Raw genomic sequence first — 18,873 nt, forward strand, 5'->3', positions numbered from 1 at the left:
AGCCGCAGGTATCCCAGGAACTTTGTTTCCCACAGTTCATAGTTTCTCTCGTCTCCGTCGAAGCATAGACGGTTCCACCGGCTTCCCACATCCCTTCTGGGCCCATAACCTGTTGGAGGTTCCATTTTTTAGGGCAGAAATACCGGGGTTACTCGCATATCTCACGGAGGAATAAACCATACACACGTTGTTTAGAGTTTTACATCAGAGGGACACACCTTCCTCTGCGCCATCATTTATTGCACACACACTTCCGTATTTATACCTTTCAGGTTAAGAGCACATACATATATGATAGGGCAACAATTCTTTTACTGCTTATTTTTCATTTGTCTTTCTTTATTGTTGCTTCTTTTGGGGTTATTTTTACTTTTTGCCAAGCCCGCCCCCACATTAGCATGCGGGGCGTCGCTGAGCTCTAGAGGTGACGCCGTGCGCAGACGCTCCATACGTAACTACGTCGCGGACACGGACAGGATGCAGCGGGATAAGACAAGCAATGCCACCGGGGCTGAAAAGTAAGATTAAATCTATTTATTTTTCAATTTATCAAACGGGTTTGCTTTAGTTTGTTTAAGCTGCATTTGAGGCGCGTTCTGTGTAAGCCTTGTTTGATGTTACCACTATAAAGTCTCGTGAATTTTCCTTTTGTCCAGGCCCGACCGGGAGGCCGCCATCATGTCGAAGTACTACGACGGAGTGGAGTTCCCTTTCTGTGACGAGTTCTCCAAGTACGAGAAAATGGCCAAGATAGGACAAGGAACCTTTGGGTGAGTAGTACAAAGCAGGCTGGTTGTCTTACTGAATCTTTAGCTGCTTTGCGAATTCCGTATAAACGCCAGCTGTGTTAAGGCTAGCTGTGCTAACTGCTAGCCGCACGGAGTGAATGAAGAGCAGGTAAACAACGGAAGTTTCCTTCCTGTATTAGTCCAGCTGCTTATTAAGGAAGGCTGTTTCGACATGTTTTTTAAAAGGTATTTGGTTTGTAAAGTTGCAAAGCTTTCATGGGCTATGGTCTTCTGCGATCAACTGAAACAACAGGGCACCGAGATATGGCACCTGAATAATTTGTGACTGGCTAAATGAGCCACATGCTGAAAACCAGGCTCACTCATAGAGCACCAAAGAAGGCTTTGCGTTGTATTCTCAATGAGTGACATCTCTTCTCCCCTGACGTGGAAGAGAGGCAGCTTGACCTCTGTCCCGATGAGCTGATTCTCCGATGCTGTGCCATGCTTTTGTGAAGTGGGTGTTTATTCTAGGGCTGAGTATCGTCACTGATTTCTAGAATCGGTTTCAGTGCACGTTAGCATATGCTACTTCCGGTGGGGAAACTCCTGTAGGGCGCTTCGTTTCCGGTGTGATATTCGCGTCTTGTTTACGGTCGGGTTTGCATCTTCCTCTGCCTTTTGTGTGCTACCGCAGGTACCTTTGACGGTGCAAAACGTTTCGTCGACATTGTTGTGTTTGTCGGGGGAGAAAACTTACAAACATACAGTGCAGCACTTCAGTGATCAATGTAGCGATTCTGCGGTGTCGTCATTGTCGATCTCCTCGGCGGCACGGAGGAGATCGACAATGATCTACAGCCGATCGGGACGCAGAACACAATGGACTTTAAAAAAACAAACAAAGCATGCAAAATTGCACTAAAAGAATCCGCTAAATAGCGAAGGACCACTGTAATTGTGAAGATAAGTCACAACATACCCTTCGTAAATACTAACATATAGAGATCCTTACCCGCAATCATTCATGTATTCTTTTTTTAAATATCCTGTGGCTTTTTTCCCACGGTTTGTTGACATGCTGTGTAGATGTGTACTGACATCGACTTAACAGGGAAACATCTGGCTTTGACTATTGTTCACCTGTAGTTTGAATGCTGAACATTTGCCTGTTTAAATCACAAGTACTGTCACTGTACAGAGATGTCTTCTGCATGCAGTTCTGCTTGTGCTGAGTGATGTAAACAAACAATCGATCTACGCTCTTCAAACATAAAAATTCATCATTTGATTTTTTTTATGACACAGCAATGGTGAGTGTTCCCACCCTCTGCTCTTTGTAACTTAACGTAATGATTTTTGAGTCCACCTTTGCAGTAGCAATTGACTTCAAAATAAAGCTACCGGAAATGTACAACCCTACGCCCGGTCTTAAAACAGGAAGTTAGCATTTTCTCGTGCACAGGGTCTATTTGATTAGATCCACGATTCGATTCCATTTGAGTCTGGGAAATTTTGTCTCAGACAGTAAGAAATATTATAATTCTGATTATTTATCAGTACATATTTTTATATCTATAAAAAGAAAGCTGACACCCGTGAGACTTGATCAGAGGTGTAACCATCACAGCAGATGACTTTGTGTCAAAGTAACAGAGCATAAAACACAGAAACACATGAAGGAGATTTTCCTGGCCTGTCTTTTTATAGCAGATAACTACCTTAAAATATTCTGCAATAGAACAAAAACAGAAAACCATGAATCAACATATGAACATTACCTGATGCTGCTGAAGTGAAGCAGAGCAAAGTTACAGAAGTTTAGTTAGAGAAACAGCTAAGCATTTTGCATAATTTTAAAAAGTTTAAATTTCTTCAGTATTAAACAGCAGAAATGAGGCTTTCTTTTTGGAAGTCAGTTGAATAAAAAAAACCAAACAAGCAAAAAACACAGCGGCTGACAACGCTGCACATAACGGTAGACTTGTGCATAATAAGGAAGCAAATAACACAGAAAACAGATTTTTAGATTGGAAGAGACGAAGAGAGCTGTGCATGAAGTGTCATTTTATCGTGGTGGGAGCAGAACAGCAAAAGTAAGAGGGGATTCATGATGATGTTTATGTGAAGCATAGTTTGGATCTTCTTTTGCTGCTGGTTCAGTATAATGTGGTTGGAGAGAGACAAAGCCTACAGCTGCAGAATCTAGCGCAAAAAAGATGTAAACACAGAGCGTGGACCTGCCGATGCACCAGAACCTGTGAGCTGTTGGCTTTCAGTCCAGACAGGGTGTCCGTGTATGTGCCGTCAGGTCAGAGAAGCTTACGTTTTTGGTGGCTGTCGAAATTTTGTGAGGTTTAACCTTAGATTCTGGAGTTTCAGGCAAAATACGTTTATATTTAAAAATTGATTCAGGATTGTAATGAATCAATATCATTTTATTCAAGCTAGAATTGATTTTAATCGGAAAATCGATAATCAAAACCCACCCCTAGTGTTTAGTCTGTAAAGGTCTAAGTACTCCTGTTGTTGTTCACCTTTGTCTTTGGGATGAAGCAGCTCTTGTCTGAAGTGGACTGAGATCATGTCTACCACACAAATGCCAGCAGTGTTGTTTCTCTAGCCTACTATACATTAGGCTATATACTGTTTGAGTCGAGTAGTTTAAAAAGCCGACTGTTCTAAAATTTGTCTTTTGTACAGGGAGGTGTTCAAAGCGAAGCACCGGCAGACAGGGAAGAAAGTTGCACTGAAGAAAGTGCTGATGGAAAACGAGAAAGAAGGGGTAAGAAACCAGAGCATTGGCGTCATTTAAAATCCAGTGTCCTGAAAGTTGGTGTGGATGAAATATAACTGGTTTTCCTCCACTTTAGTTCCCAATCACAGCTCTGAGAGAGATCAAAATCCTTCAACTGCTCAAACACGAGAACGTTGTCAATCTGATCGAGATCTGCAGGACCAAAGGTTTGTGTGACACATCTTTGTGTGGATTTATTTCAGTTAGTTGGGGGTTGTTTTTAATTTGCTGTTCTCCTTTTCAGCTACTCAGTTTAACAGGTACAAAGGCAGCATCTACTTGGTGTTTGACTTCTGTGAGCATGACCTGGCTGGGCTGCTGAGCAACGCCAACGTGAAGTTCACGCTGGCAGAGATCAAGAAGGTGATGCAGATGCTGCTCAATGGGCTGTACTACATCCACAGGAACAAGGTTAGACTCTCAGAGACACAGTGGGTACTTTAAACCAAAGGAAATTCCACTGTCAGAATATTAATGGGGATCTGTTGTTCTTTGCTCAGATCCTTCACAGAGACATGAAGGCAGCCAATGTGCTCATAACCAGAGACGGCGTCCTGAAGCTGGCCGACTTTGGTTTGGCTCGAGCCTTCAGCCTGGCCAAGAACAGCCAGGGGAACCGCTACACTAACCGCGTGGTGACGCTGTGGTACCGACCTCCAGAGCTGCTGTTGGGTAAGAAAGAAACAAAAGACTTGTACTCAAACATAGTCACAGGTATAATCAGGAAAAAGTAGTACAAGTAAATTTCAAATGTACTCCTGGTGCAGTTTTTTAATTTCTGTGTATTCTTTGTTTTTGCAGGTGAGCGAGACTACGGGCCTCCAATCGACCTGTGGGGCGCCGGCTGCATCATGGCCGAGATGTGGACACGGAGTCCAATCATGCAGGGGAACACGGAGCAGCACCAGTTGACCCTCATCAGCCAGCTCTGCGGCTCCATCACGGCAGAGGTGAGCCTTCATTCTTCCTCTCAGACTCTGTTTGTTCTGTTTCTCAGCTCTGTGTTAACTTAACTAACACTCGGTTCTCCCATCAGGTGTGGCCCGGTGTAGACAAGAAGTATGAGCTGTACCAGAAGATGGAGCTGCCCAAAGGTCAGAAAAGGAAGGTGAAGGACCGCCTCAAAGCTTACGTCAAAGACCCGTACGCCCTGGACCTCATCGACAAGCTGCTGGTCCTGGACCCGGCACAGCGAATCGACAGTGACGACGCCCTCAACCACGACTTCTTCTGGTCAGACCCGATGCCGTCAGACCTCAAGAACATGCTCTCCACCCACAACACGTCCATGTTTGAGTACCTGGCCCCGCCTCGGCGGAGAGGACACATGCCCCAGCAGCAGCCCAATCAGAACCGGAATCCGGCGACCACGAGCCAGACAGAGTTCGACCGCGTGTTCTAAACCAGGTTCTTGACGCTTGGCAGTCCAATTTTCCTTCCAGACGTCTGTGGATTAACTGGGAGCAAACGTTTCCTCCTTGTCTTCACTGCATGTTTGAGGCAAAACTTCTTTTTTCTTACAGCTACTCATTTCTCTGTGTTACAGAGTTATTTATGAAGACAGTGTTAAAGTTTTATTTAAGACACACTTACAAGGACACTTATTCTTCTGACACAAAGGGACGTGCATACCTAAAATAAAGTTGTTGTTTTTTTTTCTGTTTTTTTCTCGTCTTCCTTAAATGTACCTGGCAGCATGTGGTCCGACACATGTGTGGCCTGACTTGACCATCAGGATGTGAAGTGACTGAAAGACTGCAGTACCTCCAGCAGGGGGCAGCATCATATCGCTGTATATCTTTATACAGCACATGTACATAACGTTTTATACTCCAGCATCGCTGAACAAAAGTGTTTTTGAACTGTGGGCTGGGCCTGTGCCTGTAATGTGAAATTTGGGGTCAATAAAATATTTTAAACCCTATCTGATTCCTGATCTTTATTTAAAAAAATATATATATAAAAATTTTCTGTTTAACAGCTGTAGCTGTTTTAGTCTGGATGAAAAACCAGATGTTGTCTTCTGTTTTATACACACTCACAGAATACCACATCTGGTTTTTGGTAATGTTGTCAACCAGGTTTGAAACTGATAGTGTGTTACATGGGTCCAGGATCATTACTATTTCATTATTTTTAAATGACTTAATAAAAAGTTATTTTATTAACTTTTTCAGGGAAACAACACATTTATGTGGAGATCTCCTTTATTACATAATTTTCTCTTAGATTAATAAGCTTTCTGGAAATTTAAAAAGTGCATTGGTGTGCAAAAGTCTTAAGTCATTTCTTTATATTTTTCGTCCAGCCAGACTTTAATGAAACTTTCCTCAAAAGTGCTCTTGCAATAGTTGTCCCAGCTTTCTAAACTTCTTTCATTGGTTGCTCTTTCACCAAGCCGGGCATCTTAACTCGAGGGATGAACCTGTGTTTTGTCCAAACTTATAAGAAACCCTAAAGTTAATCTTTAGGTACTTGGATAATAGCAGCCTGTCACAGGAAAAAAATCATTTGTGTTTCTGAATTATAAATGCAGAAAAGTACCAACAGATATTGCAGAACCATCTGGAAAGCGTCTGATTGACAACAGCTTCATTCTTCATCATGACAGTGATCCGACACACACTGTCAGTGTAAAAACGCACCAGAGACGAGTCTCAGCGTTACTGAAGCAGCGTGAAACGATCCTGACAGAGAACAGAAGAAAAGGCAGAAATGTCCAAGCTTTGAGAGCTTTGAATATCCTTAAAGAAGGCTGGGGAACTATTCCTGATACTACTTAAAGAAATTACAGAAGCTGCCCCAGAGATCAGGCCGTGTCAAAGAATAAAGGTGCTCATTCACTTTCAAGCTAACAAGAATTGTACAAACAGGCTACAATAAATTGTTGCATCTATTCCCCATTTTCCAAGCAAAATATAAAATAAGACACGTCTTCTTCACTTCAGTGACCTACTTCAGTCCAGCGAGTTAGAAGCCTGGTGGCAGAAAGTGGGTTTATATAACATAATTTTATAATATAATAATTTATATAATATATATTTTGTAATTTAATTTGAAAATGAAATGTAATTTAAGAAGTGCTAAATGTATATTCTTATATCTTAACTAAAAAAAATTCATCTGAAAATGTGGTTGACTTGTTTTATGGATGTTCTACATGAGGCCAACAGAGGAAGGGTTTATTAATATGCATGTATCTGCTGTGTGTGTTTGTGTGAACCCACTCTGGGCTGGTAGTTTCCCTCCCCTCAGCCTAACAGCAGTCTGTGTGTGCTGTCAGAGCAGAGCTTTACAGATGATGGATTGCTCTTTTAGTTCCAGAGCTCATTCCCCGTCACTTCTCCTGAAGAGGAGGGTGTGAAGACAACGCTGACAACAACAACTAACATAAATTAGAAAGCGCTCCAGTGGACAGATGGGCCTCCGACTCCTGCAACCGGCTGCATGCAAATGGACTCCCGGCTCTGCTCCTGCCGCTGCTGCTGATGGTGATGATCTGTATGGATGAGAGGTGGATGGTCTGAGCTGTGCCAGGTTTAGGCCTCATCAGAACTGACTGTGAACTGTTTCCAAAGGCTCTTCACACTGATGTGATGATATTCTGGGTTCAGGAGGTGTTTAGGGGCAACTGCCATGTCAGACTGGGATAAATGTCACCTCACATGGAGTCCTCCATGTGGCAATGCTGCTGTTTTTTGGTGTGGCTGTGCTCTGTGGAGTTCATTTAATGTGGAAATACTGATGCATGCTCTGTTTTCTCACAGTCTCCAGGTCAGGAGCTCATCATCATATGCATTAAGAAAACCCTTCTCCTGTTTTATCTTCTGCAAAATCCCAGAAGAAGCTCCATTCTCTAACAGCCAGCAGGGGGCGAGTACTCTGGTTTCAGCCAAAATCTGATTGTCTATTAAGGAAATTATCTGACCTCAGTAAACACTAAGTCTTACTGAATAAAACATGATTCTTATTTTGTAAAATGTGGTCCCATTTAGAGTAAAACAGGTGGCTTAACAGGGTGGTACAGACCACCACATGCCCACGCTGGCTCACTTTACACCCTTGTAAGGTTCACTTCCTGCTTTTATCACATTTCCGGTTCCACATTTCCTTTTTAATTGCCCTCCTCAGTCTCACCTCTGTTCACTTATCTAGTCACACTGCCCTGTATATACGCTCTCAGGTGTTAAAGTTGTTGCCGAAATGATCCCATATGGTCTTCTGGCACCTTCATTTAATGTGTGATTAAATCTGACGGGCAATTTAATACAAAATGATGTCAACCAAGTTCATTCTTAATAGCACTGCAGCCCGGCAGTCCTTCCAGGTGACAAGACAGAGGCAGGTGAGTCATCGTGCAGTCATGCCTACACACTTTTAACCCTTATCATCCTAGTCATGTGCTGATGTGTCCAGACCAACACAGTACTTCAATATGGGGCTAGCTCAGTAACTTTTTATAAGTGGCAGATAATTTCAAATGCAATGTTTGAAAAAGCTAAAAGATATCAGCAAGTACACAAACTGCCCACTCAAAGAGTGACAAAAAAGATTAATGTGTGGTAATATCAGAGAAAGAGAGGAAGAAAACACCTTACTTTCAACATTTGATAAACTGGAAAGATTAAATTTAACAGTTAAGTTTATTTTAATTGTATTTAATGTCATGTTCAGAGGTTCACTGCACAGGTTAGATATAAGTAGCAGCAGAGACATCATGATCAAAGAATTCTGGATTGAATCTCAAAGATGGCTTGTTGAATAATAAGCCAAATACAGACTGAGTAACCAAAATCTACCTGTTATTTGCTCAATCCAAAAGCAAAACAAAGAAAAAAGCCAAAAGGGAAACCATAAACTCAGCACAAAGAATAAGCATGGAAGAAAGCTGGTGAGTACAACTCACTAAGACAAAGTTAGGCAGGAGATGGGACTATTTTTACACACAGAAGGATAATCAGGATGTAGACAATGAAGGCTTACCAGGTAGGAAGCAAAACTAAACAGACCAGAGACACATAATTACCAAAGTAAAGGAGAAAATGAATAACTGAAAGCAGGGAACAGAGAAACACGAATGAACCAAACAGGGGGAAACTCTGGGGGGACTAATCAAACTCTATAAACAAAAGCAGTAACTAGATCTACAATGCAAACAAGATGAAAGGCTCATAATGCTGAAAGTCAAACCATAACTACAAAATAAAAGATGAGCCATCCAAGTTGTCGTGTTTTTGTTGTTGTTGTTGTTTTTTATTAAAGTTTTGGATTTGTGTATATTTTGATTTCTATTCATTCTTCAAAGTTTTTGTTTTTTAAGTGTTGTTTATTGTGTAAATCTGGGTTCATGTTTTTTATTCGTATTCTGTGTTTTCAGTTCCTATGATGCTGTTTGTATTCTCTTTTAGTACTTATAGAATTTATCAAGACTTCCCTTGATTACCTCATGTGTATATTTATAGCCTTGTCCTACTTTGTTCATTTTCAGAATGTCTGTTTGCATATCTTTGTGTGCATTCGCTGGGTCCATTCTGTCAGAAAAGCCTGTGATTAATTTGCGAGACTCAAATGCAGGCTGTAGGAAACGAGAGAATTTAAACCAAGCTTTCCAAGATTCTTTATGCATTATCATGCAAGTACAACACACAGTGAAATGTGTCCTGAAAGGCTTGTTGACTGTGGAAAAAGCTGACTTTGGAATATGAAACAAACAATAAATAAATTTGAAAACCTAAAAAAGAGCACAGTCTGTGCGGAGCGGTCTGGATGTGGCAGCACCATCTTTGAACATTTGAAGGAATTACAAAGTCCCCAAAAAACACAGAGAGGAGGCACATGGGTGTGCAGACAACACAACAAGGGACAAAGGAAGACTGAAAAGATAAATGCACCAGAGGTAACGAGGAAAGATGAAATAGTTGGGGAACTAAACACAGCTGAAAAAAATCTAGAAAGTGAACAAGGGGAAGTTAAACTACACAAGATACAGGAGAACAAACCGCCACCAAAATAAAACAGGAAATAAGATTAACCTATAGGGAATTCAGAGGAAAATGGGGAACAGTGACAGACAAAACACAACACACCGAGGTGGAAGGAACAAAATGAAAAAACAGCAAGTTATATCAATAGCAGGCTGAACACTAACCCAAACACACACAACCCCAAATCAAAGACGACCTAAAATGCAAGACTTGAATAAAGTATAACCAGTGTTGGGGAGTAACGGAATACATGTACCGCCGTTACGTATTTAAAATACAAAATATGAGTAACTGTATTCCGTTACAGTTACTGTTTAAAAGGGTGGTATTCAGAATACAGTTACTTTGTTGAAATAAATGGATTACACTGCGGTACTTTCCTGTTTCATTTTGTCGCGGGTCAGGACTGTTTGGGTTTTGTTTGACAGCTATGTTCTGTTGTTCCAGGCGGCAGCGTTACGGTTGCCATGGTTACAGGGCGACGCTCTCTCTCTCTCTGCGACTGTGTGTTTCCTGGGTGAGAGAGCGCCTTTTCGTTGTTGTGCTAAGCTAACAGGCAGAATGCTACAAGCATAGCTCTAAAGAATGTAGCATCATGGGCAGTGTAGTCCGTGCTGCAGGGAGAATGCACTGCCATACATGTTATGGGTCTGTGAGCGCGAAGAGGGAGAAAAAGGGGAGTGGAAAGGTACGAGTTGTCATCGAGGAAAAACGGGAGCTGGAAGCATGTAAATATAATAATAACCACTGCAGCCAAGAAGAGTGCCTGACGAGCCCAGTTGTAAGTAAGCTATTAAGACTCGACTGTACACCGTGTTCGTGTTTTCCTCCGAAAACAATAAGTTCCGTTGGAGCAGCCTTTCAACGCCTCTCTCTGTCTCTCGCCAGAAAAGTTGACCCACACAACAAAGTAAAGCTATTTTTCGGCTACGAGCCGACAGGGACCCCGCCGTATTAGTCAGAGGTCCCTTTACTACAGTTCGGAGTCGCGGACCTTCAGTAATAGTAATAAATCACACAGCAATAGTACATTCACGTTGTTGTAAAAAGCATGATAATATATTAAGTAATCCAAAGTATTCAGAATACGTTAATGTCATTGAGTAACGTAACGGAATACGTTACAGAATACATTTTAGGGCATGTATTCTGTATTCTGTAATGGAATACATTTTAAAAGTAACCTTCCCAACACTGAGTATAACACATTAAAAAACACAAATATAAACAATACTGGCAACCTAATTTTAAAAAGGAGAAAAGAACACAGACAATGCTCTAAAAGAAAAGGAAGAAAAAACTTTTAAAGTCTTGGGTCCCAGAATAAAAGGTTCAATTTATTTGCTCCATCAAACACAGAAAACAACTAAGGGTGTGGCTCTCAGTCATTCAGATCATTGTCTTTAGGTGATTCTGATTTATCTGAAAGACAAAACATCAAAACAGAAGCTGAACAACATAGTGCAGTGCGGTGAGGAGTGCATTGGCGAACCCACTACACAAGCCGCTACACAAATGGCACAACACAGAACAGCCACCTCAACAGGACAAGACCAGCCTTACACCTGAACCTAACAGGTAAAGGGCTCAATCATCCAGCTAAGGAAATCCCAGAAAGTTAATTCTGTTGATCTGGACGTTTTCAGTGGAAGAAACGTTTCCCAACTCATCCAAGAAACTTCTTTAGTGAAGAAGTCAATCATTGTCCTGAAGAACAGAATCAGCTTTCTGGGGCTAAAGGGTAAAAGATGCCAGTGTTCACATTCTGGACTGAGAAGGCAGATGGATTAAGGAGTGAATGACCATCTGTGAACTGAAGTGGTGGCTTACAGCACGAGCCATCAGCCACCTGCAACAAAGTTCTGAGATCCCTTGGGGGGGGGGGCAGTGTTGGGATCTGGGTTTGCTTCAGTTGATCAGATCAGTGAGTGACCAGATTTTCCCATCAGTGGATTGTTTTTCTTCCCTGATGGCAGGGACATGAAGACAATTCCAGGATTCATTAGGCTTGGATTGTGAAAGAGTGGTTGAGGGAGCACGAGATATCATTTTCACACTTGCCACCACGGAGTCCAGACGCGAACCCCACTGAGAGTCTGTGCTGGAGAAAATTTTACACAACGGTGTGACTCTCCCATCATCGATGCAGGATCTTAGTGACAACTTAATGCGACTCTAGATGGAAATCACTGTTGATATTGGATGAGGTCATTTAAATGAATCAAAGCTAAAGGTGGTCCAATAAACTCGTACGTTTCATCATTGTTTTGGGAAACATGTTGATGTCATGGTTTCTGGAGCTGCTTTAAGACAGTCATCAGAAAGCTCCTCCTGATTTTTCTTTTTCAGCTTTCTGGCTCATGTGTTTAACTCTAATTGAACTTTCTCTTTCTTGATTTGATTGTTTCCTGTCTGTAAAAGCTTGGAAATATTCCGGTTCTCTAATTTCATTCCAGCCTGCTTCAAGTGTTGGTTTCACAGCATAGAAGCTGTGAGTTTCACTTTCACATTTCAAATTCAGGGAGGCCTCTGTGTACTCTTCCACTGTTTTCATTGCTTCCTTCCTTCTCTTTCCTTTGCCCCCCTTCCTCTAACACCATTTCAGTCCTGCGGCTGTATGTGGCTGATGGCATCCGGCGTGCAGGGCAGCACACATGAAAGGGGTCCTGTCACTCACTCGAGGCGACCATATGTGTGCCGGCATGAGCTCCATGCCAGCGGCGGGCTGCCTCTGCCAGAAGACATTAGGGAAGCAGCAGGGTGTCATTAAGGCGGCACGATGATTGATTAACTTAAATCTCGAGCATGAGACCTACCAGTCGCAGCTCCTACCTCTCTGCTCACACACACCGCACACACTCAGTGACAGAGGAGAGGTGGAGATGGAGGCAGAGGGAGCCCCCTGCAGATGCGAGGGTGTAATTGCATTATCTGCCCAGTAGGGATAGGATGAGCTTGGGTTGCTCTGAAATGAACACAGCAAGGGGGCCACATCAAGCCATTAGTAGCTCTCCAGCCCTCTGCTTCTACTCAGAGACGGATTTCAGATGCGGCTTTTCTTTCGTGGAGCTGTGGGGAGTTAATGGCAGCTCCCAGTTGCTTATCCACACTGAGTGGCTGGATGTTTTTCTGGTAAAAGACAAGAGGCTGCCTCTTCAAAGCTGACCTCAGAGGAGTTTTTAACACAAAACATCGACTGCAAAGAATGATATTTGTGGTATCTAAATTCTATCAAACACATGGTGTTAAATACAAACTGTGCAAAAAATACTGGTGCAGCAAGTCTCTGAGTGCTGTCTGGGATTAAATTGGAGTTTCACTTCCATTTACAGTGATGTAAGTGAAAGTAGCAATGATGCTACTTCCAAAATCCCTATATGTATTTCAATGCCTTCCCAGCCTGATTCCCAAATCTTTTTTTTTAATCTCTGGATTCCTTAATCACTTCATTTATTTGAAATGTAAACATCCAAAACTGAAAAAAGCTATTCTTCAAAGACCCAAGTCGGTGGGAGGTTCAGTCCACCCTAATTTCCAATATTACTATTGGGCCGCCAATATCATGTGTATGTTGTATTCGAGACACTACCACCTTGACCAGCATCACCAGTTTGGGCCACCATGGAATCTTATTCGAGCAGGAAAATTTCTCTACCCGCAACTTTAGGCTCATCATTCCCTCTGGCCTTGCCAGTAGTGATAATAGAGTAGTCCAGCAGTCTCTTAGAATCTGGTCTCAGTTTAGGAAGAGTCTTGGTGTCCAGGCTTTCTAACTTCAAAGCCCAATTGCAGAAAACCACCCATTTGTTCCTTCAATGACAGTGTTTTTCACATCTGGCACAGAAAGGGTCTAAAATCTTTTGCAGACTTATATGTAGTAGGACAATTTGCAATTTTTTCTTAGTTATCGAACAAATTTTGCATTGCTGCTACATTTTTACATTACAGATCAGACACTATGTGCAGACTATGTCAGCACAATTCCCCCCAGACAATCTGGTAGTACTTTGTATTATACATTGCACTGAAACCTTTGTCTAATAAAAAGACTTTTGAAAGAAAGAAAAAAATAAAATAAAAATGCAGTTCCTCTATTGGCCACTCATGGATGGATCTAAAAGTGAATCCAGCCTCCCGTCATGGGAGTCTGAGGACAAATCAGCAGAAACAAACATGTGTACAACTATACAAAGTGTGAACTTTAAATGAACTCACCATTTAAATCTTACTGGGGTTTGAAGTTGTCATTAATTCATGTGAAGCAGGGAAAGGAGTAACTGTTCCCTCGTTATCTGGGAAAACACCGGATATGTGTCACTAGGTCTTTACGGGATTTCTTATTTTGAAAATTGGCCAGATTTTTTTTACATTATCATGTCTGACTTCCTGCCTTTGTCATCTGCTCTGTGCATCTTGATGCTTTAATAGTTTGGAATTTCTTAGATCACAAAGATCCAGCCTTTATGTTACCTCATACAATACCACAATCTTCTCAGCAAATTCACTTCAAGCTCAGAATGTACAATGCTCTGAGACAGCACAAAAAAACCCAAGAGCTACAGCTCAGACTCTGCAGGCCTCAGCCAGCATGTTAAATGTTGAAGTTCATGAGAATACAGTTAGAAAAAGACTGAAATATGGCTTGTTTAGAAGGCAGCACAGCTCAGGTTTGCAAATTTGAATCTGAATGAATCAGAAGACCTCTGGAACCATGGCCTTTGGATAGAAAAAACAGACAAAATCAAAGTGGAGATATTTGTCCAAACATAACACTTCATACCAACAGTCAGCACGGTGGAGGCCTGATGACTTGGGCTTTCTTCTTGTAGCCAAAGGACTGGGAACCCAAGCAAGAAAAAGAAAAGAATGGAGCTGCTGCAATGGTCCAGTCAGAGTCCAGATCTTGAGTTGCTTGAAATGCTGTAGTGGGAGTGGGATCTTAAGAGAGCTATGCAGAAACAAATATCCATAAACCTCAAGGAGCTGAAGCATCAGTGTAAAGAAGAGGCACCAGTCATATAAGAGATTGATGAGAAAAATGCAGTTATTGCTGCTGAAGGTGGTTCTACAAGCTACTGAATCATTGTTCATCAGGGTTTAGTTAGTTTGTGACTGGACTGCACAGAGTCCAGTGGAGTGCTTCAGTTTCCCACAGCTATAGCAGACAGATCCTCCGTTTCACAGAGGGCAAAACAGAAGAGAAGCAGTGAGAGAAGTGAAAGTCATTGTTTTCTTTGATGTAGGAGAGTTTGACTTTTTTTGCACCTTATTCGCAATAAATGACATTATGTATGTATGTGATGCACTTGGTGCTATAGGGTTAGCAGCGGACATCGTTATTGTTGTAATGCAAAGGTCCTTTGTCTCCTGTTTAATTGCCAGCTTGTCAGTCATCTGAGAGCTCTGTGACCTTCACATCTGTGGCTGCTGGGCATCTTTATGACTTTTGTCTTTAATTTGTAAGGTTATAACTGACCTCCCATTTGCCAAATTTGTAAACCTTTCTGCTCCTCGGTTCTTCTTGGATGGACTCGATTGGTTACCCTTTGACCTAGGTCACGTGTGCAGGCTGACAGCTTCCACAGACAGTTGCAGAAATCTCCAAACAGCATGTGTGCAAAATTACCGACCTCTACTGCTGACTGCCTTTCTTTCTTCCCTTCGTCCCAGCGTATCCTGAAGTCATGTGGCGCCTCGCAGAGATGAGTGATGAAATCAGCAGAGAGGGAGTTCACACCGGGACTGCCGCTCGGGCTAATGTTTTGTTTGATATTAACATGCACGAGGCACTTAAACTCCCACTGATTTGGATGAAAAAACATTTGGAATCGGGCTCATCAATCAAAGGGCACACACACAGGAGCTGTCAAAATCCCGGCGTGCGCTGTGTGTGTTACACTGCTCAAAGCAATTGGTGTTATAAAAGGAGAAACTCTGTTTTTCTCTTTTTATTCAATAACTTTAATGATGCATTTCCCCCCCCTGAGGACAGAGGAGCACCTGGACAACCACAAACCTGTTTCTACACCGGTGACCACACATCCACGGTGTCAACATATTTGTGTGCATGGATTTTTAGGGTGCTTTGTTTCCTGCATAAAATCTGGATAAGCGATTTGCTTGTTAAGTCTTGCGTCATTAACCACTTACAGATCCAAATGCTCCTGCAGGTCCCAATCAAACACTCCAGATTTTCCTCTGTTTTTCTGTTTTGTTTTTTCTTTTAAACAGTGAAAACTTGTCCACATTCTTTCATTTCCAATAAAATGATCAGTGTGTTTGCTCGTCTAAGTGTTACAATGAAGTTTAGTTTTCAGGCATTAATGAAAAACAGGAAATAAAAGGTTTAGCAAGAGTTAGACGAAAAACTGTTTCTAGATCACTTTCACAAACGGCGTCTTCTTTGGACAACAGAGCTTTGACCTTCACTGCGGACAGTACAGTGAGCTGTGTTCACAATGATGCCTTGAAGTGTTTCTGAACCTATTCAGTGATTTCAATTTCAGGATCATTTCTGTTTTTAAAAGAGTGCTGCCTGAGGGCATGAAGATCACTGGGATCCAATGTTGATTTTTGGCTTTATGCCTTGTGCACTGAGATTTCTCCAGATTCTCAAAATCTTGTGATATTGTGTACCGCATCAGAGACGAATTGCTGCCCCAAGTGAGGGAGCTAAAGAACTTCGGCGTCTTGTTTATGAGTGAGGGGAGGGTGAGATTGATACAGGGGTTGGTGCATTGTACAGAGTGGTGTGGATGCTGTCCTGGTCTATATTCCCATGCTCACCTGTGCTCATGAGCTCTGGATAAAGAGAAATAAGAATGAGAATGAGGTCTTGGACACAAGCAGTGGAAATGTGCTTCCTCTGAAAGGTGGTTTGGCTCAGCCTGAGAGAGAGGGTGAGAAGTTCAGTCATTTGATGGGGTTTAGAGTAGAGCCGCTACCCCTTCACATTAAATGAGCCAGCTGAGGTGGTTCAGGCATCTGATTAGGACACCTTCTGTGTGAGGTGTTTTGGGCATGGCCTGCTGGGAGGAGGCCCTGGGACAGACCCCAGATGAGTTGGTGGAAGTGGCGGGGGAGACTGAGGTCTAGGCTTCTCTGCTTAGGCTACTGCCTGGATAAGTGGTAGAGGGAGAATGGATGGATGGATATTATCTACTTAGATCAGGATCATTATTTTGAAGTTGTTTCATAACAAGTAGGTGGAGGTTTTTTTGCACACTTTACCAGTTACCCATCTTTACTTATGAGAAACTGTCTAAGATGCTACTTTTTATGCCCGGTCACTCTGTTAGTTGCAAAATGTTTCTTGACTTCTTTGCTTTCTTTTTCCAGTCTACTGTTATCCTTGTTGAGACTCATTGCTATGATCAAGTTCAAAATGAAATTGTAAAATGTGTCGGTTAAACATCTGATATGTTTTCTATATTGTAAATAAGATATGACAGCACAGCCAACCAGCCCACTCCACATATCCACCTTATCATGTTTATGGATTGAAACGTGGAGGAAACACTTAAGTATACTCCTGTTTTGCAGAACAAACATCTTTTCACTCGTAAAAGTCATGCAAAGAGTAAGGTGGCTCTTCTACACAATCCTCAAAGACGCTGCTGCATCTTCACCAATCCCGCCATCTTGTTCTGGCAGATGATGGCTATCCAGCTGCCAAAACACCTGAAGATTTCATACAAATGGTGTGTACTCCCTTCACAGAGCAGTGCATGCCGGCTCTGACCAGAATAGAGAAAGAAGAAGGAATAAGAGGACAAGTACATCCGAGTTTGAGTCTCTAGTTTGAGAGAGAGACGCTTCACAGGTCCTCAACTGCCAGCTTCATTAAATGGTACCTGCAAAACACCAGTCCTGACATGAACAGTGAAGAGGCGACTCTGGGATGTCAGCCTTTTAGGCAGAGCTGCGAAGAAGAACACAGAGCTGACCAATAAAAGGAAAATAATAGGACTGGTGAGAGAACACGGACAGAGGAAGCATGGAGGGGAGAAAAAGAGTGCTATGGACAGAGAGATCCAGAGGTGTTTGGGTCAAAAAGAAGAACATTTGGGAGAAGCAGAGCAAATGAAAAGATGGAGCAGTAGTGCATGACGCAATCTGTCAGCAAGGTGGAGAAAGATGATGATTTATGGGTTTTAAAGTGGGAGATCTGAAAAGGATGAAAGGGAAGTGGAAAATGTGTGTTAATTCACAGAGTGCTCACAGACTTGGACTTAAGGTCTTTCTGTGGTGTAAAAACTGTGCATCATCTCTCACTGGATGGTATGATGATGTAACACTTTCATAATATGATAATATGCTAATAGTCAGGAGGATGCAACGTGATTTTTAAGGGTCCTCTCAGTGTGAACAGACTGGATCTCCTTAGTAATCACCGACCAGCAGAGAGCAGTGTGGAGCAGCTGACCGCAGACAGCACGTCAGTGTGGATGTCATGGGATAGGTTAGAAACAGCAGCTTAAATATCCCTGCCATGCTTTAGATGTGATCAAACATCCAGGTGGATTAGCAAACAGCTGGCACAGCCTCTGGGCTCAAGAGATCAGGCAGCCTCAAAGCCAGAGAGTCTGCAGGAGGTGGCACTTCTTGTCTGAAAGTCAAAGAGCCCAGACAAAAGGCACAGCCTGATGTCTTTTGCTTCAGATCCAAATCCCACACTCATAATGTCGAGTATCTGCTGAGACAGGATCTACATAACCAGCCTGTTATCATCCCCATCCAATAATATTGTTTTGCCAAAGCTGCCAAGGTGTCCTTTAGCAGCATATCAGGTTCTGGTATTTGTCAGACAAGCCTGTCACTACAAACTCTTCACTTCTCTGCTCTGAACAGTCTCATTTCAACCCAAACCACCATCTTTTCTTAAACGGGAACACACAGTTTTTAGGAAAGTGCATTTATCAGAGGTCCACAGCTGTTAAATAAAATCCTCAGAGCCTTAGATAGTCATCAAACTCGAACTCCTACAGGATTATGATGTCGACACTGGACATCCAGGTAGAGGTACTTCATGTCAAGTTGAACCAGCATCGTAGCACAGACGCACGCACATGGATGAGCTAAAGCAGGGATGGGGAACTCCAGGCCTCAAAGGCCGGTGTCCTCCAGGTTTTAGATGTGTCCTTGATCCGATGCAGCTGATTTAAATGGCTAAATTATTTCCTTAAGACGTCTTAAAGTTCTCCAGAGGCTAGATAATGAACCAATCATTTGATTTACGCATGGTGACCCAGGTTGATATCTAAAACCTGCAGGACACCGGCCCTTGAAGCCTGGAGTTCCCCCACCCCTGGGTTAAAGGATGATGTTCCTGCTCCTACTGACCAGCCAAACCACTTCATGTCAA

General features: G+C 42.4%; 1 protein-coding gene across 1 annotated transcript; it reads left to right on the forward strand.

Annotated features, from left to right (window-relative positions):
• The first annotated feature begins 299 nt into the window (after positions 1–299).
• On the forward strand, positions 300–5,449 carry cdk9 (cyclin-dependent kinase 9 (CDC2-related kinase)). The gene is made up of 8 exons (XM_085278851.1): positions 300–518; positions 657–770; positions 3,432–3,513; positions 3,602–3,692; positions 3,770–3,936; positions 4,026–4,197; positions 4,327–4,475; positions 4,562–5,449. The coding sequence occupies exons 1-8, from the start codon at positions 478–480 to the stop codon at positions 4,925–4,927; spliced, it is 1,182 nt and encodes a 393-aa protein (XP_085134977.1). The 5' UTR covers positions 300–477; the 3' UTR covers positions 4,928–5,449.
• The last annotated feature ends 13,424 nt before the right edge of the window (positions 5,450–18,873 follow it).

The sequence above is a fragment of the Mchenga conophoros genome, linkage group LG7 (assembly GCF_057382185.1).
Source record: "Mchenga conophoros isolate Kocher_MC1m ecotype Shallow Benthic linkage group LG7, M_conophoros_male_GT1.1, whole genome shotgun sequence".
Lineage (NCBI taxonomy): Eukaryota > Metazoa > Chordata > Actinopteri > Cichliformes > Cichlidae > Mchenga > Mchenga conophoros.

What these genes read in the sequence shown, in the direction of transcription:
- cdk9 (XM_085278851.1), top strand. Translation starts at nt 478, where the DNA reads ATGCAGCGGGATAAGACAAGCAATGCCACCGGGGCTGAAAA. An exon ending in AATGCCACCGGGGCTGAAAA is followed by an intron (nt 519 to 656) that starts GTAAGATTAAAT and finishes CCTTTTGTCCAG; the next exon opens with GCCCGACCGGGAGGCCGCCA. An exon ending in ATAGGACAAGGAACCTTTGG is followed by an intron (nt 771 to 3,431) that starts GTGAGTAGTACA and finishes TCTTTTGTACAG; the next exon opens with GGAGGTGTTCAAAGCGAAGC.